Source organism: Palaemon carinicauda, chromosome 41 (assembly GCF_036898095.1).
Source record: "Palaemon carinicauda isolate YSFRI2023 chromosome 41, ASM3689809v2, whole genome shotgun sequence".
NCBI lineage: Eukaryota > Metazoa > Arthropoda > Malacostraca > Decapoda > Palaemonidae > Palaemon > Palaemon carinicauda.
The window spans coordinates 58,548,833-58,568,950 of NC_090765.1; the positions used below are offsets into that span (position 1 = coordinate 58,548,833).

Sequence of the window (20,118 nt, forward strand, 5' to 3'; positions counted from 1 at the left end):
CAGAGTATTCACCATAAAAAAAACCCAGTTACAAAACTATCAAAAGAGCTTTACCCATAACCAAAAACATGCAGACAAGGAAGCATTTTCCACATTTTAATGAAATAATCCTGTATAAAGCATTAATCACACCATGCAGTCTTTCCACATTAAGGTGAAATACACGAGGTCCTCAGCTTACAAACTTAATTGGTTCCGAGAGGCTGTTTGTAAGTCAAATTATTTAAAAATCCAACCTGAATTCCATGCTTATGATTTCCAGCTACGTAAGTCAACAAAAAGCCGGGTTTCATATGAAATAGATATCAGGTTATTACAGATGTTATTTTGCTTACTGAATTAAATCATATATTGTTTTATTAGAGTAATTCTTTATCTTTGTTATTTTCAGTTGAATTTGTTTTTGTACCTACGAATGTTTGTATGTTAAGGACCTTAAGTAGATATACCTACAACAGCAAGCACAATAAATGCATAATTATACACCGTAGCCGGACAACAAATCATGCAATTTGTACAAACCAAAATTACCCTACTGCAAAATACCAAACTGAACTGATACTGCCATCATAAAAAATATCTCTTAATGTTTTCTTTCACAATGACCATTGTGTTACAATGTCAATGGGACTTTCTAAGGACAAATGTAAGGGAAATATCTAAAAAAAATACAAAGAAACATTAATCAGGTGTTGTTTTAACATTACAGTACAGTACAAAAAACCAGGAGCATTAATCAGGTGTTTTTTTTAACATTACAGTACAGTACAGAAAAAAAAAACAAGGAACAATAATCGGGTGTTCTTTTAACATTACAGTACAGTACAAAAAAATAAGGAACATTATTCAGGTGTTCTTTTAACATGACAGTACAGTACAAAAACAAAGGAACATTAATCAGGTGTTCTTTTAACATTACAGCACAGTAAAAAAAAGGAACATTAATCAGGTGTTCTTTTAACATTACAGCACAGTACAAAAAAATGATATTTTAATTATAAAATAAATTTTTGAATATACTTACCCGGTGAATATATAATAGCTGCAACTCTGTTGCTCGACAGACAAAAAACAGTAAAAACTCGCCAGCGATCGCTATACAGGTTGCGGGTGTGCCCACCAGCGCGAACTGTCGGCCAGATACCACTCTCGATGTAAACAAAGACTCAATTTCTTCTCATCCCACTGCATCTCTATTGGGGAGGAAGGGAGGGTCATTTAATTTATATATTCACCGAGTAAGTATATTCAAAAATTTATTTTATAATTAAAATATAATTTTTAAATATTTAACTTAGCCAGTGAATATATAATAGCTGATTCACACCCAAGGAGGTGGGTAGAGACCAGTTAAATATGTTTACATTGTACAAGCTAAGAGTTTTTATTTTATTTTGGAAGTTATCAATATAACAAAAACAAAATAAATAGGTACCTGGTAAGGAAGTCGACTTAGACGATTACACTGCCTTGTAAGTACGTCTTCCTTACGGAGCCTCGCGATCCTCTTAGGATGCTGACAGACCCCTGCGAGCTGAAGTATCAAGGGCTGCAACCCATACAACAGGACCTCATCAAACCCCTAATCTGGGCGCTCTCAAGAAATGACTTTGACCACCCGCCAAATCAACCAGGATGCGAAAGGCTTCTTAGCCTTCCGGACAACCCATAAAAACAACATTAAAAACATTTCAAGAGACAGATTAAAAGGATATGGAATTAGGGAATTGTAGTGGTTGAGCCCTCACCCACTACTGCACTCGCTGCTACGAATGGTCCCAGTGTGTAGCAGTTCTCGTAAAGAGACTGGACATCTTTCAAGTAAAATGACGCGAACACTGACTTGCTTCTCCAACAGGTTGCGTCCATTATACTTTGCAGAGATCTATTTTGCTTAAAGGCCACGGAAGTTGCTACAGCTCTAACTTCGTGCGTCTTAACCTTAAGCAAAGATCGGTCTTCCTCACTCAGATGTGCATGAGCTTCTCGTATTATCAATCTGATAAAGTATGACAAAGCATTCTTTGACATAGGCAAGGATGGTTTCTTAACTGAACACCATAAAGCTTCAGATTGGCCTCGTAAAGGTTTAGTACGATCTAAATAGAACTTAAGAGCTCTAACAGGGCATAAGACTCTTTTTAGTTCATTGCCTACGATCTCCGATAAGGTGGGAATATCGAAAGATTTAGGCCAAGGCCGAGAAGGTAGCTCATTTTTGGCTAGAAAACCAAGTTGCAGCGAACAAGTAGCTTTTTCCGACGAAAATCCGATGTTCTTGCTGAAGGCATGAATCTCACTGACTCTTTTAGCCGAGGCTAAGCATACCAGGAAAAGAGTCTTAAGAGTGAGATCTTTCAGGGAGGCTGACTGTAAAGGCTCAAACCTGTCTGACATGAGGAATCTTAGTACCACGTCTAAATTCCACCCAGGAGTAGCCAAACGACGCTCCTTAGTGGTCTCAAAAGACTTAAGGAGGTCTTGCAGATCTTTATTGTTGGAAAGATCTAAGCCTCTATGCCGGAAGACCGATGCCAACATGCTTCTGTAGCCCTTGATAGTGGGAGCTGAAAGGGATCGTCCTTTTCTCAGGTATAAGAGAAAATCAGCTATTTGGGCTACAGAGGTACTGGTCGAGGATACAGAAACTGACTTGCACCAGTCTCGGAAGACTTCCCACTTCGATTGGTAGACTCTAATGGTAGACGCTCTCCTTGCTCTAGCAATCGCACTGGCTGCCTCCTTCGAAAAGCCTCTAGCTCTCGAGAGTCTTTCGATAGTCTGAAGGCAGTCAGACGAAGAGCGTGGAGGCTTTGGTGTACCTTCTTTACGTGTGGCTGACGTAGAAGGTCTACTCTTAGAGGAAGACTTCTGGGAACGTCTACTAACCATCGAAGTACCTCGGTGAACCATTCTCTCGCGGGCCAGAGGGGAGCAACTAACGTCAACCTTGTCCCTTCGTGAGAGGCGAACTTCTGCAGTACCTTGTTGACAATCTTGAATGGTGGGAATGCGTAGAGATCCAGATGTGACCAATCTAGGAGGAAGGCGTCTATATGTATTGCTGCTGGGTCCGGGACTGGAGAGCAATAGATTGGAAGCCTCTTGGTCAGCGAGGTTGCAAAGAGATCTATGGTGGGTTGACCCCAAGTGGCCCAAAGTCTCTTGCACACATCCTTGTGGAGGGTCCATTCGGTTGGAATTACTTGCCCTTTCCGACTGAGACAATCTGCTAGGACGTTCAAGTCGCCCTGGATGAACCTCGTTACTAGGGAGATGCCTCGACCTTTTGACCAGATGAGCAGGTCCCTTGCGATCTCGTACAACGTCAGTGAGTGGGTACCTCCTTGTTTGGAGATGTACGCCAAGGCCGTGGTGTTGTCCGAGTTTACTTCCACCACTTTGCCTCGAAGGAGATACTCGAAGCTTTTCAAGGCCAGATGAACTGCCAACAGCTCCTTGCAGTTGATATGCATGCTCCTCTGACTCGAGTTCCACAGACCTCAGCATTCCCGACCGTCCAGCGTCGCGCCCCAGCCCAAGTCCGATGCGTCCGAGAAGAGAACGTGGTTGGGTATCTGAACAGCCAGGGGAAGACCCTCTCTTAGGTTGATATTGTCCTTCCACCAAGTCAGGCAAGACTTTATCTTTCCGGAAATCGGGATCGAGACCGCCTCTAGCGTCTTGTCCTTTTTCCAGTGAAAAGCCAGATGGAATTGAAGAGGACGGAGGTGTAGTCTTCCTAGTGATACAAATTGCTCCAGGGATGACAGCGTCCCTACCAGACTCATCCACAGCCTGACTGAGCAGCGTTCTTTCTTCAGCATCTTCTGGATGGAGAGCAGGGCTTGATCTATTCTGGGGGCCGACGGAAAAGCCCGAAAAGCTTGACTGTGAATCTCCATCCCTAAATACAGAATAGTTTGGGATGGGACCAGCTGCGACTTTTCCAAATTGACTAGGAGTCCCAATTCCTTGGTCAGATCTAGAGTCCACTTGAGATCCTTCAGACAGCAACGACTGGAAGAGGCTCTGAGAAGCCAGTCGTCCAAATAAAGGGAGGCTCGGATGTCCGATAAGTTGAGGAATTTGGCCACATTCCTTATCAGCCTCGTAAATACGAGAGGCGCTGTGCTTAGGCCAAAGCACAGGGCCCGAAACTGGTAAACCACATCTTCGAAGACGAATCTCAGAAAAGGTTGGGATTCTGAGTGAATTGGGATGTGGAAGTAGGCGTCCCTTAGGTCTAGCGAGACCATCCAGTCTTCCTTTCTGACCGCTGCTAAGACTGACTTTGTGGTCTCCATGGAAAACTTCGTCTTTGTGACAAAGACATTCAGAGCACTGACGTCTAGCACCGGTCTCCAACCTCCTGTCTTCTTTGATACTAGGAAGAGACGGTTGCAAAACCCCGGTGATTGAAGGTCCGAGACTTTGACCACCGCTCCCTTCTCTAGCAAAAGAGACACTTCCAGTTTCAGGGCTTGTCTCTTTTCTTCCTCTCTGTACCTGGGAGAGAGATTGATGGGGGACGTCGCTAGAGGGGGTTTGCGTACAAAAGGGATTTTGTACCCCTCTCTGAGTAACCTCACAGATTGTTGATCTGCGCCTCTCTTCTCCCAGGCTTGCCAGAAGTTCTTGAGTCTGGCTCCTACTGCTGTCTGAAGTTGCGGGCAGTCAGACTCTGCCCTTAGAGGACTTGGATCCTTTCCTCTTCCCTCGCTTCCCTTCGGCACGAGCGCCTCCCCTGCTGGAGGCTCTGCCACGAAAGGGCGGAATAAAGCAAGACGCTGGAGTGTCTATCCTCGGTCTAGCAGACAATGTAGGCAAAGGGGGAGCTTTGCGAGCTGAGGACGCAACTAGATCGTGGGTGTCCTTCTGAACTAAAGACAAGGCAATTTCCTTGACCAAGACTTCAGGAAACAGGCACTTGGAAAGGGGAGCAAAGAATAGCTCAGATCTTTGGCATGGCGTCACTCCAGCAGACAGGAAAGAACATAAAGACTCTCGCTTCTTCAGGACTCCGGACGTGAATGAGGCGGCAAACTCGTTGGACCCATCACGGACGGCTTTGTCCATGCAGGACATAATGAGCAAGGAAACATCCTTATCTGCAGAAGAGATTTTCCTGCTCAGGGCTCCTAAGCACCAGTCTAGGAAGTTAAAAGACTTCGAAAGCCCTAAATATACCTTTAAGAAGGTGGTCCAGATCCGATGGTGACCAACAAATCTTCGAGCGTCTCATGGCAAGGCGGCAGGGAGAGTCTACAAGACTCGAGAAGTCGCCCTGGGCAGAGGCAGGAACTCCTAAGCCGAGAACTTCTCCCGTGGCATACCAGACGCTCGATCTAGACGAGAGTTTAGAAGGGGGAAAGGCAAATGCTGTCTTTCCTAAACTCTTCTTGGTCTCTAACCAATCTCCCAACAGCCGCAAAGCTCTCTTGGATGAGCGAGAGAGAACGAGTTTAGTAAAGGCAGGTACGGTAGCAGGTACGCCTAATACAAACTCTGACGGCGGCGAACGAGGAGCCACAGAAACAAAGTGGTCAGGGAACAACTCCTTAAATACCGCCATGACTTTTCTAAAGTCCAAGGATGGTTGAGTTGCCTTAGGCTCATCAAGTTCTGAAGGTTGATCCTCTTGTGGTTCAGCAACGTCCTCCTCTGATAGTTCCTCATCCGATAACTGATGAGGAAACGGCAAAGGAGTGGGTAACGTTTGACTCGCCGAGTCCGGTCGCACTGTTGCATGCGTGACGGAGCCGGACGCAGCGTCATGGAACTGCTGCACAGTCTGGGAACTGTCAACGATCATGGGTGCGCGAGGACGCACAGCGTCCACCCGAGACTGTTTAGACCGTCTGGGTTGTGCAGTCAACACCATACCGGGTTGCGGAGGTTGACGCACCGCGTCAAAACAAGTCACCTCTGATGGTTGATGAACGTCCTGAACGTCAACAACCACCTCCGTGCGTCGCCTAACGTCAACGTGCGGCTGGCAACCCACACTGGGTCGCATCGGTGGAGGTACAACCCCAACTGGTAGACGCGAGAAAGCTACCTCAGCGTCAACAGGACGCACAACAGACCGCTTGGATGGTTGTTGGCCAGAAGGTTCAGCAGCAACCTTCTCAGCATTGAAGTCCTCCATCAAGGACGCAAGCTTGGACTGCATGTCCTGCAGCAACACCCATTTAGGGTCTACGGCAGCAGGTGCGGCAACAGACGGGGTGAGCGACTGAAGCGGCACAGCTTTGCCTCTCTTAGGCGGCGAGCAGTCATCAGATGACGGCAACGAGTCCGAACTGACCCAGTGGCTACAACCGGGACGTTGGACTTGTCCTGAAGGGACCGACTTACGCTTCAAAGGTCGGGAGACCTTGGTCCAAGGTTTCTTACGAGAAACACCTTCGGACGACGAGGTAAAAATGGGCTCTCTCGTCTTACGTTGGTAGGGGCGATCTTGGGGAGATACGCCTGATACCATAGAGGGAACGTCTGTTCGCTGATCAAGGCCTCTCGAACCCATGAGTCGTACGACATTGCTTCTCCCCTGGGCTTGGGAGCTTGCAAGAGGTCCCGGACTAGGAGGACGACAGGCACGAACAGACGAACCCTCAAGCGCAACACTGTTCACAACACTTTGAGAAACACTAGGCACTTTAACACTTTCCGCCGTGGCACTTTGGCACTTTAGTTCCTTTACGTCCGCCATGAGTTGATTGCGGTCACTTGCAAGGGCCTCAACTCTCTCCCCCAAGGCATGGATAGCACGCATCATGTCTGCCATCGATGGTTCCTGAGTGCTAGGAGGGGGGTTAGGAACAACCACTACAGGGGAAGGATTAGGTTCAGGGGCATGTGGAGAGGAAAAATCTACCGACCTAGAAGAACTTCTCCTTACCCTATCTCTCTCTAATCTGCGTGTATACTTCTCAAATTCGATAAAATCGAATTCCAAAAGGCCCACGCATTCCTCACACCGATCTTCCAATTGACAGGTTTTACCCCGACAATTGGAACAAACAGTGTGAGGGTCGAGAGAAGCCTTTGGAAGACGCCTATGACAGTCCCTAGCATTACATTTTCTGAACTTGGGAACTTATGAAAGGTCAGCCATTTTGAATTGGTCAAGGGAAAATTAAAAAAAAACGATCTAAGTCATCAACAATTAATCCGATCCAAAAAAGAGTTCAAGGATTTATTTGAAGAAAAACACCTGTACTGCGAAAGCTCAAACCAAATTAAAGTACTTCACCAAATATGATGGGAAAAACTCCAGGTTTCAACAGCGAGTAAAGTACGTCTTGTCGACACGTCGACAGAGAAGAAATTGAGTCTTTGTTTACATCGAGAGTGGTATCTGGCCGACAGTTGGCGCTGGTGGGCACACCCGCAACCTGTATAGCGATCGCTGGCGAGTTTTTACTGTTTTTTGACTGTCGAGCAACAGAGTTGCAGCTATTATATATTCACCGGCTAAGTTAAATATTTAAAAAGGAACATTAATCAGGTGATCTTTTAACATCACAGTACAGTATAAAAAACAAAGGAACAAATATCAGGTGTTCTTTTAACATTACAGTACAGTACAAAAAACAAAGGAACAATAATCAGGTGCTTTTTTAACATTACCGTACAGTATAAAAAAAAACAAAGGAACATAAATCAGGTGTTCTTTTAAAATTACAGTACAGCACAAAAAAACAAAGGAACATTAACAATCGTTCTTTTAACATTACAGCCAGGGCACCAGCCACCCGTTGAGATACTACCGCTAGAGAGTTATGGGGTCTTTTGACTGGCCAGACAGTACTACATTGGATCCTCCTCTCTGGTTACGGTTCATTTTTCCCTTTGCCTACATACACACTGAATAGTCTGGCATATTCTTTACATATTCTCCTCTATCCTCATACACCTGACAACACAGATTACCAAAAAATTCTTCATCACCCAAGGGGTTACTGCACTGTATTTGTTCAGTGCCACTTTCCTCTTGGTAAGGGTAGAAGAGACTCTTTAGCTATGGTAAGCAGCTCTTCTAGGAGAAGGACACTCCAAAATCAAACCACTGTTCTCTAGTCTTGGGTAGTGCCATAGCCTCTGTACCATGGCCTTTCACTGTCTTGGGTTAGAGTTCTCTTGCTTGAGGGTACACTCGAGCACACTCTCCTATCTTATTTCTCTTCCTCTTGTTTTGTTAAAGTTTTTATAGTTTATATAGGAGATATTTATTGTTGTTACTCTTCTTAGAATATTTCATTTTCCTTTTTTCCTTTCCGCACTGAGCTATTTTCCCTGTTGGAGCCCCTGGGCTTATAGCATACTGCTTTTCCAACTAGGGTTGTAGCTTAGTAAGTAATAATAATAATAATAATACTATTAAGGGGAATAATAACAAATTTCAAAAGTAATTCTTGTTTTTCCTAGCTATACAAACCCTAAGTCTTTTAATACAGTATAGGCCAGCGGCCCTGGATTGGCCAGTGAATCATTAACATGGTAGTTCTTTCGCTACAGATGGCGTGAGGGGGAAGCCCCACCTGACGGTCATAGAATAGCCAGTTTAGTCCTTTGGCATAGGGGCGAGAGGGATAACTGAGGTAGGGAAGTAATTCAAACGACTCAGGTTTGTATAGCCAAGAAGTAGTGCAGTAAAGTATACCTAGTATTTTTTAGTTCCTAAATAGATCACAAAAAAAATCTATATTTTCCCAATGTAAAAGTTTCAAGAAATTAGATTTTCATAAAATTCTAAATTGTCCTACTGAACATACTCCCCGAGAGAGATTAGTTCACCAAACTTTCAACTGGGCTCCACAAGGCACAAGAAGAGTTGGAAGACCCAGTCCTTTCATGGCTGAGGACTATGAAGTGAGAAGTAGGAGATGACGAATGGCAAAGTATTGATTTAAAAGCTCAAGATATAGACGACTGGCGAAATCTAACTGAGGCCCCTTGCGTCAATAGGCGTGGGAGGAGATGATGATGATGATGATGAACATACAGTACTACTACCAGTGTACTACTCTGAACTATTCTACTATACATTTTGGAATATGAATGTGATATAAAAAATAAAAAGCTGATGACTTTCAGGCAGTGGGAATATCATATCGCAAATGACAGAGTTACGGAGACGTGGCGAACAGTGGCTGGAAAATTGACAGAGATTGCAGGCACTGAGAGGCTTTGGACATTTAAGGGGAGGATATCATGAAACATTTGTCAAAAAATGAGATGATATGGATGTAGTATAGTACAGTACAAAGAAGGCTAGTAGCATGGCCCAGAAAATCATTAAAAATATTGGAATTCAAACAAAATAATGTGTAAAACTTCTTTCATCCATATCCCCATCTTTATTTTCTACAATGCTATGCAAAGAATGGCCCTCCGATGACAGTACAGTATTACAAGAGCACTGTTTAATTAGAGAATAGTGCACAGTTATGGTAGGCTAATCCATAATGGTAGTTTTACTTTCTCATATTCTCCTCCAAATCAGTAAATTAAACAAAACATCCATTTAAAATTGTTGAAAAATACAGTACTGTACAAAGTACCTTACGATAAGACCACTGCTGATTCATGAACCAAAATACATTAACAGCAAAACTTTTAATTGATTTCTAAAGGATATCAAAGAAGAAAGAATGGAACTGTCAAATGTGTAAATGTCCGCTGGAGTAATCACTGTACAGTATATAATTTAAGTTTGACATAATTTTTGTACTTAATGCAGAGCCTAAAGTGATGAGTTTGTAATAACACTTCATTACATACCAAGTGATATGATAAAAAGATACAATAAATCCTCAAGATAAGAACATTCAACCTTTGAACTGTCAATAAATAAGAAAAACGTTACAACTCTTGTAAAAGGAAAACTGTTCCAGATTCTTTTAAAAAGCATCTTATTATGCTGAAAGAGAAGTGAAAATTCATTAAAGACCAGCTCATAAGTGTTAGAAAAACCAGCAAACCGAAATCAATAGAGAATAAGCAATTGAGGATTATGAGCTGGATGCAAACGTTAATCATATTGGACTAGAGAGTTCTCCGACTTGAGAACCCACTCCTGAAACACATCTTGACCATATGCAGAAGACTTATTTTAAATCAATTAAATTTCAGTTAATCCATAACAATCATAAAATTTTGCTAAAGCAATGAATACTAGTAGCAAATTATGATTGTATTAAATAGTCCTTATTGTCAGCAAGTTTCTTTAAGCTTTAGAGTCAGCATTTTGAAAGATCTTTCGAGAATAAAGCAGTGATCTGTCAATACTGACTTTAAGTCTTATACTTATAAAGAAAAACATCTTTGCAAGGCACAATCTTAAGAACTGATGACTATAATTTGAAAATACTGTACCACCCTCAAGTACAGTACATTTAGTATTATCTATTTTCCATTACTGAATGATCATGCAGATGGCATAATAAAAAACAAACATCTTTCACTTCTTTTATGGGTTGAATCACAGTAACCAAAGCTAATTTCAATCTAATAAAATACTATGGAAGCATGATTCACTAAAAGAACTACGCAATGACATTACAAGCAAGCTTTCTACAAGTGTACAAGTTACATGTCAACCATCCGCTGTGAATCTACGATGAATTACCCAGTATTGTACATTTCTTGAATGGAAATACAGTACAGTATAAATTGTATTATTCTGTAGTAAACTGATAACATAATTACCATAACAATTATTAGTGTTTTGTCCTGCATAAATTGCAAGAAGAAAACTTTACTTAACTCACCCCCAGTTCCTTTAAGTATGCATAAACTGGGGAAGCACTAGTCAGATATTCAAAAGCTAAATTTTGAAACATGTTATTCAGCGGTAAATAAATATTCAGTACATCAACATGCATTATTAGTATAATGTACTGTACTGTATATCTTTTTGGCATAAGAAATGTGAAAACTCTCCACTCAAAAAAAATACAACTTTGTAGTCATGCACAACTTCAACATGCATAAGATTTCTACCACTACGGCAGTTTACTATATTCTAACCACACCACATCCAAATTAGTCAATACTACTGAAACTCTCTAGAATGGATATACAATAGAGGCTATGTAAGGGAAAATGCACTAATTCTAAAAAGCATAAATGATACTGATTAGTTTAAGCTCTAATTCTTCCTTGAAGTTGTGTAGTCATGCTAGTATATACTACCCCAGCTGTGTTAAGAGCACTATAAGTCCCGATGCACAAATCCCACAACACTGTACCTGGAAATAGCGTCCATTTCCATTGTAGTATTCAAGAGTCTTATCATCGATCACGTCAATGATGGGGACAAGAACAGCTGTTCTGCTCTCCTTTATTCTTTGCAGTAATGGTTCCATCCTGAAACATTTTATGGTAAGCATAATGTTTCTGATCTAAATGCTACAAAGGCCCCACAATAATTGAAATGCAGAAATAGGTTGTACTTCAGTCTATCTGGAATAATATTCTTCATGATGAAATGATTTTTCCTTCCTGTGAGTCAACTGAGGTCCTCTGGGGTTGTCGAGTACAATATAAAACGGCTATTTTATTCACCCGAGGAGTGGCAGGACACCAAAACCAGAGTACCTCTCAAAATCATGAACTGCCAATCGATTTCAATCAAATAATCAAACAATTTAGAAGTCTAAATTGCTTCATTATATACACTATGCTCAAATTTGATTTTGATACACTTTATTCCTGTCCAGAATTCCTTAGATTCATTCAAAACAAATCATTTAGATACTATACAGTACCGTATAGGTAAATAAGGTGGTGAGCAGATATTCTTTACCAAAACTAAAAATTGACAATAAACAGCTGCCCCACATTCACAAACATTCTTAAAGCTATGATTCAGTCACTGACTGTCTAAAGGCATACACAGGAAGACTAAACCTTCCATTTCCTAGGCTTTGAGCAAGAAAAAAAAATTCAAATAGGTTTTAGAGTCCCACTCCAGATCAGAAGGATACAATATCCAAAACGAGATCGGAGTAACAATCTAAGTATATATTTTTAGTAAATTTCTACTTTTCTCTTTTAAGCTGCTCTTAAAGGGTAAAAGTATCTGGTTTCAGTTCCAGTTCCATCAGAATAGATGCTCACCAGAACGTCAGCTGGGCAAGCCCAACTTCCCACTGTGGTGCCCAACCACAGCAGTGGCCTCCCCAGTAAACAGCTTAACCTCTCGGTCCCGGGTGGGGATCGATCTGCTGCCAAGCGAATGCTAGGCAAACACATTACCACTGTACTCTTGTCAATCTAATTTTTAGAAAAGAAAAAATCAAACTCGTTCGCCAACATATTACTGGGATATGGGATATTAAGAGACATGAGGATGAGGTTTCTTTTAACAAGTTTTGTAAAAAAAAAACAATAACATCAAGTTTAGCAATACTATTAAAAAGCAAGATACTAATGCTGTATACCAAATAATTGCTGAATTATAATCCCATTATTATACATTCAAGAAGGCAATGTATAGAGAAGAAAAGGCTTGTTTTTTGGTTACATATCGTTTCCCCAGTATGTTTTCCCCACCCAAAACCCCCATTTCCCACTGGGGGTCCCCCATTATCGTAGGATATAGATGTATATATATTTCTGAAACTATTCATTTGCAACGGGAACAAGTGTCATTTTCGAAGAGAGCGTATTTTTTTCTATAAGAAAAAGTAGTTGTTTTCCTAGGCTACATTTCCCTGTAATACACTACAATAAAACCCAAATAATTGCTGAATTATATATACAGTTACTCTTCCAATAAGTGATAAAAAGCAAAATCAAACATATCTATAATTGAACCACGAGTGCCAGTAAAATTTCTGCGCTGATATAACTGAGCACTTTCTGTGCTGTACAAAGTTCTTAAGGCTTTAACATACTGACCCCCACCCCTTGAGAAAAAAAAAATATGGTAATTATATGACAGTTTAATTTCACGCCAAATAAATTTATCATACAATTATCCAACTGGATCTCTAGCTTTATAGAGTCCTTTCAATACACGTCATCAAACTTCCGGTCCCCCATCTTGGAGGGCATACAAAGACACGTTCGGTGAATAGCTATGGTTGAACTGTTGAATATTTAGCCATTTCATCACATTCACATTCACACAATGCCCAGTTTTTGCGCTATTGCTGGCTGTGGTAATCGAGGACGAAGAGATGACAAGAGTTTCTACTGCATACCGGCAGTTATTCAGAATCAGGACAAAGATACAGAAGAATTATCCAAGCGCAGACGTGACTTGTGGTTGACCAGAATATCACGGGCTGATCTACGTGAATCCTCACTACCCTACGCAGGGTTCTGATCATTTCATATCAGGTCAGTCTCGGCTAGGCCCTAAAAGTATCATTATTCCTGTGTAAACATGCTATATCCGATCGCATAGGTGACTTCACAAGTATCATCGTCAGTTCAGTGTGTAGTGTGTGTGGGGGAGGGGGCATCTCAATTTTTAAACATCAAAGGGGCATCTCAGATTTTCAAAACAAAAATTAAAAGCGCCCATATTGGCTATATTAACAAAGGCTACTTACCTAGGTCTCTATTTCGTCAAGGTGCTCATGCCTATATATAATTAAGTGTATATTTATATTTATTTTAATTTGTGTATTAAATTGTGCAGACATACAGGCCTATGTGATGAATAAACATTGATTATAAATAATAATAATATCTGAAAGCTGGTTTAACCCGAAGGGGTCTTCAGCTTATATATGAAACATTGAAAAAATAATTAAACTTGCGCATTTAATTGCAAGGAGGCAAAACGATCATCCAAGAGCATTACAATAGAGTTTGTCCATCATGTGTTTATATGTATATAAGAAATTATAGCATTTGTAACCAAACACAAACACAATGGTTAGGCATGAACTGATAAAGATTTGACATTATAATGCAAAACTTTTACATACATTTTGACAATCAAAAATTATAATACACAAGGTTTGGCTAAATGATCAATATTAGCTTTATGATTATAAACACTCTCTTCATCGACCCAGTGTTGATCTAATTTTGTACTTAAAAGCATTAAAGGGAAAAACAACAAATTATGGAAGCAGATTATTCAATGGAAATGTATGCCCACTCATGTTCTGGGTTGGCCGACAGTACCAAGTAGTTCACCATATCAATGTATGAAATACTGGGAAAATCCTCAATATTTTGACTGAATGAATTCTGCATCTGGTATGGATCTAGGCCATCATTTAGATCGAGTTTCTGCTTGTAAAAACGCTTATCATCAGCCGACAATTGTTTAACAAAGTCGCTCTCATTGTCCATATTCGCTGTAGCAGCCGCCATGTTTTCGCTTTGTATGCCCTCCAACATGGCCGCCGGCGATTTCCAGTGACGTCATTGAAAGCACTCTATATATATTTCTGTTAATTATTGTTTGTTGCAAACCACTCGTTTATGGTGCACAATTTCACGGGAGTTTTTGTTGTGGGAATACAATTAAAATATTCCTAAAATGATTTTAATCAACATATTACAATAAATCCTCAATAATACATTACTACGAACTCATAATTACCATTTCCAATTACCATTATATTTCTTTTTTTCAAATTACATTTTGTTATGATCAGGGCCATGTAGGTCCGATGCAGTGTATAGTAGTAGTAATAGTTAGATTACTTTCTACATCGGCACCCCTAGGTTACTGTGATGTATTTATGTTACGGGACATATATCATAATATATTTACTCCTGTTTGCCCTGAAATTGAAGTATCATAATAAGGAAAAATATATTTTTTTCACTAAAGAAAAACCTGGAATTAGTAAATATATAATTGGATAATCCTTTTCCCTATTTTTAAGAACTTCTCTAACTACCGTTGGAATTGACGGGTAAGGTCCATGACGTCATTCTTAGGTACTGGTGAACACGACCCGTAAAAAGGAAAGGCTAAATATTTAGATATATATGTACATATACGCAACCCCCTCTCACCAGGGTATGACTTCTCCCTCTCACATTTTCCGAGGGACAAGGAGAGTTGAGTGTTTACCGAATATATATATATATATATATATATATATATATATATATATATATATATATATATATATATATATATATATATATATATATATATATATATACAACCAGACGCTTGCTCTTCATCATATAAGGGAGATTACAACGAAACAAACTAAATCAAATACACAAAAACATAATGTACAAAACATACACAGTTAACCAACCCCGCACGCCAAAAAAAAAAAAAAAAAAAAAAAAAAAAAAAAAAAAAAAAAAAAAAAAACTAGCGAAAAAAAACACCAAATAAACTTTTTCCAAACTTCGTGTAAAGTTCTACCTGGAATCCACCATAGGCTCCATAATGCAGAGTCGTGGCCGAGATTGCCTCGATCACTGGAACAACGACAGCATTTCTCCTATCCTTGATTCGCTGGAGTAGAGGCTGGAGCCTACCAATTTGAATTAGTTTAAGGGTTTGGTGTCAGACACTTGCAGGGTTGCTAGGTTTGGCCTTTTTCAGGTAAAAAAAAAGCCTCGAATTTGGCCCTTTTGAAATTGGTTGGCCTTGAGTAACATCATGAAAAAAAAGGTTGACCTTAAATACTATATTTTTGGCCTTTTTCTACCAATAGGTTGGGCTTTTAAAACTGTAGTTAATTAAAGTTGGCCTTTTCTATTTTTAGAAAACCTGGCATCTTTGCTATAATAGAAATTCAGTTTTTTTTTTTTTCAAATTGTTTAGGGAAAGTATTCTTAAAAAAATATTGCTAAATTAGAAATTCACGATTTTTTTCAATCTGCGTTTATTTCTGGGATTTTGTATTACAACTGCATTCATTTTGGATTATCAGTGAGTGGTGCATTGTGGATGACATACTCTATTTAAAAAGATATAGGGAATATTTTTTTTTTATATAATCGTTAGCGTTTTTTGAGGATGAAATTTTGAGTGTTCATTTTGAAATACTAAAAGTTATCTTTTATATTTAAAGTGATTCTGATTTTGAAAAATTGAATATTTTTATAAGTCAAATTTAGAAAAATAGCAGAAACATATTTTTTATTGTTTGAAGGACTGTGGCGAGTATTTTGGCAAAAGGAATTAAGTGTTATAAGCTTACAAGTATATTTTTACGGAGATTTTCCGATTAAATTAACTGTTTTTTTAACAGTGTAAGAGATGATGACTCTTAAGAAACTAATAGATTATCCGCAAAGTATTAATAAATCTAAATTGTGTATAGAAGCTACTCGGTAGCTACACTTGAAAAAAAAAAACCGTAATTTTAATGGGAATTCTCAGTAAAAATATACTGTTCTCAGCCGTATTTCAGTAAAACACAGGCGACCATAATTTATACCCTACTTTGTTATTATCTTTTACGGGTTGGTGACCGTAATATCATTCCTTTACGTCAATATATCTGTTTTTAAAAAGGTAAAAATCCTGGAATGAATGTTGCCAGGCATTTTCCGTATTTTAATGCAAATTTTTAACAATGTACTAAACTGGCATTTCTAAGATTGCAGCAAATGTTTTTATTTTGACCAGGCTGACTTGAGTTTTTTTATAGTTTATATATGACACATCTGTTTTGACGTTGTTACTGTTTTTAGAATAATTTTAATTTGTTCTCATAATTTATTCATTTCCTTATTTCCTTTCCTCACTGGGTTGTTTTTCCCTATTGGAGCCCTTGGGCTTATAGCATCTTGCTTTTCCAACTAGGGTTGTAGCTTGGCTAATAATAATAATAATAATAATAATAATAATAATAATAAAATCACCTCTTTCTTAGCTGAAATAAACTTATTCCATTTAGAAAACCAACATATTTAAACTTAATCATTCTAATATCTGTAAATTAATTTGCATGGTTAGTAAGACATCATTTGCTCACAGATGGTCCTCAACTTATTCTTAAATAGGCAAATTAATTTGCATGGTTAAAATATCCGTAATATCACCTTCCGAATATCATTAATATCGCCATTAAAATATCCGTAATATCACCTTCAGAATACCATTAATATTGACTTTAAAATATCCTTAACATCACCTTCAGAATATCATTAATACTGACTTTAAAATACCCTTAATATGACCTTCAGAATATCATTAATATCGCCATTAAAATATCCGTAATATCACCTTCAGAATATCATTAATATTGACTTTAAAATATCCTTAATATCACCTTCAGAATACCATTAATATCGCCATTAAAATATCCGTAATATCACCTTCAGAATACCATTAATATTGACTTTAAAATATCCTTAATATCACCTTCAGAATACCATTAATATTGACTTTAAAATATCCTTAATATCACCTTCAGAATACCATTAATATCGCCATTAAAATATCCGTAATATCACCTTCAGAATACCATTAATATTGACTTTAAAATATCCTTAATATCACCTTCAGAATACCATTAATATTGACTTTAAAATATCCTTAATATCACCTTCAGAATACCATTAATATCGCCATTAAAATATCCGTAATATCACCTTCAGAATACCATTAATATTGACTTTAAAATATCCGTAATATCACCTTCAGAATACCATTAATATTGACTTTAAAATATCCTTAATATCACCTTCAGAATACCATTAATATCCCCATTAAAATATCCGTAATATCACCTTCAGAATATCATTAAAATTGACTTTAAAATATCCTTACTATCACCTTCAGAATATCATTAATGTTGAGTTTAAAATATCCGTAATATCACCTTCAGAATATCATTAATATCGACTTTAAAATATCATTACTATCACCTTCAGAATATCATTAATATTGACTTTAAAATATCCTTAATATGACCTTCAGAATATCATTAATATCGACTTTAAAATATCCTTAACATCACCTTCAGAATATCATTAATATTGACTTTAAAATATCCTTAACATCGCCTTCAGAATATCATTAATATTGACTTTAAAATATCCTTAATATGACCTTCAGAATATCATTAATATCGACTTTAAAATATCCTTAACATCGCCTTCAGAATATCATTAAAATTGACTTTAAAATATCCTTAACATCGCCTTCAGAATATCATTAAAATTGACTTTAAAATATCCTTAACATCGCCTTCAGAATATCATTAATATTGACTTTAAAATATCCTTAATATGACCTTCAGAATATCATTAATATCGACTTTAAAATATCCTTAACATCGCCTTCAGAATATCATTAATATCGACTTTAAAATATCCTTAACATCGCCTTCAGAATATCATTAAAATTGACTTTAAAATATCCTTAACATCGCCTTCAGAATATCATTAAAATTGACTTTAAAATATCCTTAATATGACCTTCAGAATATCATTAAAATTGACTTTAAAATATCCTTAACATCGCCTTCAGAATATCATTAATATTGACTTTAAAATATCCTTAATATGACCTTCAGAATATCATTAATATCGACTTTAAAATATCCTTAACATCACCTTCAGAATATCATTAATATCGACTTTAAAATATCCTTAACATCGCCTTCAGAATATCATTAAAATTGACTTTAAAATATCCTTAATATCACCTTCAGAATATCATTAACATTGACTTTAAAATATCCTTAATATCACCTTCAGAATATCATTAAAATTGACTTTAAAATATCATTACTATCACCTTCAGAATATCATTAATGTTGAGTTTAAAATATCATTAACATCACCTTCAAAATATCATTAATATAGACTTAAAAATACACTTCTTTGATGATCAACCTACGTAAACATATCCTTTAAAATATCCATAAATGAAAACTGATGCCATTACATCCAACACACACTCACCATTTCTCGTTGGCTTCACAATGAGAATCCAAAAATATAAGGACATCGCCCACGGCCGCCCGGGCGCCCGCGAGACGCGCTCTGATCAGCCCATGGCGTTCCTTTAGCCGGACCAATTTGACGAGGGATGGCAGGCGGTACTTCAAATAAAGGTCTAGTTTTTCTCCAAGTTCCTCTGGAATAATATATATCATATATGTGTGTATTACAAATTCTGCTCATTTAGAAATATAGAATGTCTTGTCTTAAAGTTTGTATAGCTTTCGAAGGTAAATTTTCTAAAGTATTTTTCTCCAAATTTCTTTGGATATATGTATATATAAATATATATATATATATATATATATATATATATATATATATATATATATATATACGTATGTATATGTATGTATATATATACATAAATACATATATATATATATATATATATATATATATATATATATATATAGATATACATATATATATATATATACTGTATATATATTTATATTATATATATACATATATATATATATATATATATATATATATACATATATATATCTATATTGAAAATTCCGCTCATCTAGAAATATAAAATAGTTTGTTTGTTTGCATAGCTTTTGAAGTTAATATCTCCTAACATTTTTATAGTGAATATATTTTATGTAGTTTTTAGAATTCTACTCTTTTTTTAAACAAAGTCTTTTTTATAGTTTGTATAGCTTTAGAAATAAAATTTTCCTTCTGTTTCTTTAGCTAGTGAAAATATATTCTATTTTTAATTCAGAGTTTAACTTTCTTAGAAAACAAAGAATCTTTTTTATACCCCGGGAGGGGGACAAACAAACTCACCCAGCCTCACCTCACCTAACCTAACCTTACTTACCTCTGTCGGAGAAATCATCCACCAGAACGATTTCCTTGAGATAGCCTCTTGGCGATCGATTCAAGACAGACCAGATGGTTCGAAGGAGTGGAGACCAAGCCTCGTTGGTGAAGATGATGATAACAGAGGCTGATGGCAGCTCAGTGTCGTAGTGGATGTCTTTGCATCTGTGGGAGAAAATTGTTTTGTTAGTTTTGCTAGGATGATTCGATGGAGGACGGGATATAATTCAGACATTGCGAGTTCTATTAAATGGGATAAGTATTTCGTAACTTTGAATACACATATACGCAGGGTCACACATGTATACTCGTATACATACACACACTGGTATCCTACAATTATACATCACCCCACTACATTTGGTCCAGCTATTT

At 37.7% G+C, this 20,118-nt stretch overlaps 1 protein-coding gene across 1 annotated transcript in view; it reads right to left on the reverse strand.

Moving 5' to 3' along the window:
* Positions 1-19,000, reverse strand: part of Pgant1 (Polypeptide N-Acetylgalactosaminyltransferase 1) — an 84,034-nt gene extending 65,034 nt beyond the window's left edge. The window contains exons 1-2 of the mRNA XM_068364775.1: positions 18,868-19,000; positions 11,259-11,376 (exon numbers count right to left, since the gene is read on the reverse strand). Of these exons, the coding sequence (XP_068220876.1) occupies positions 11,259-11,375 (117 nt within the window). The 5' untranslated portion in view covers position 11,376; positions 18,868-19,000. The remainder of the gene's footprint in view (positions 1-11,258; positions 11,377-18,867) is intronic.
* Between the last annotated feature and the right edge of the window lie 1,118 nt (positions 19,001-20,118).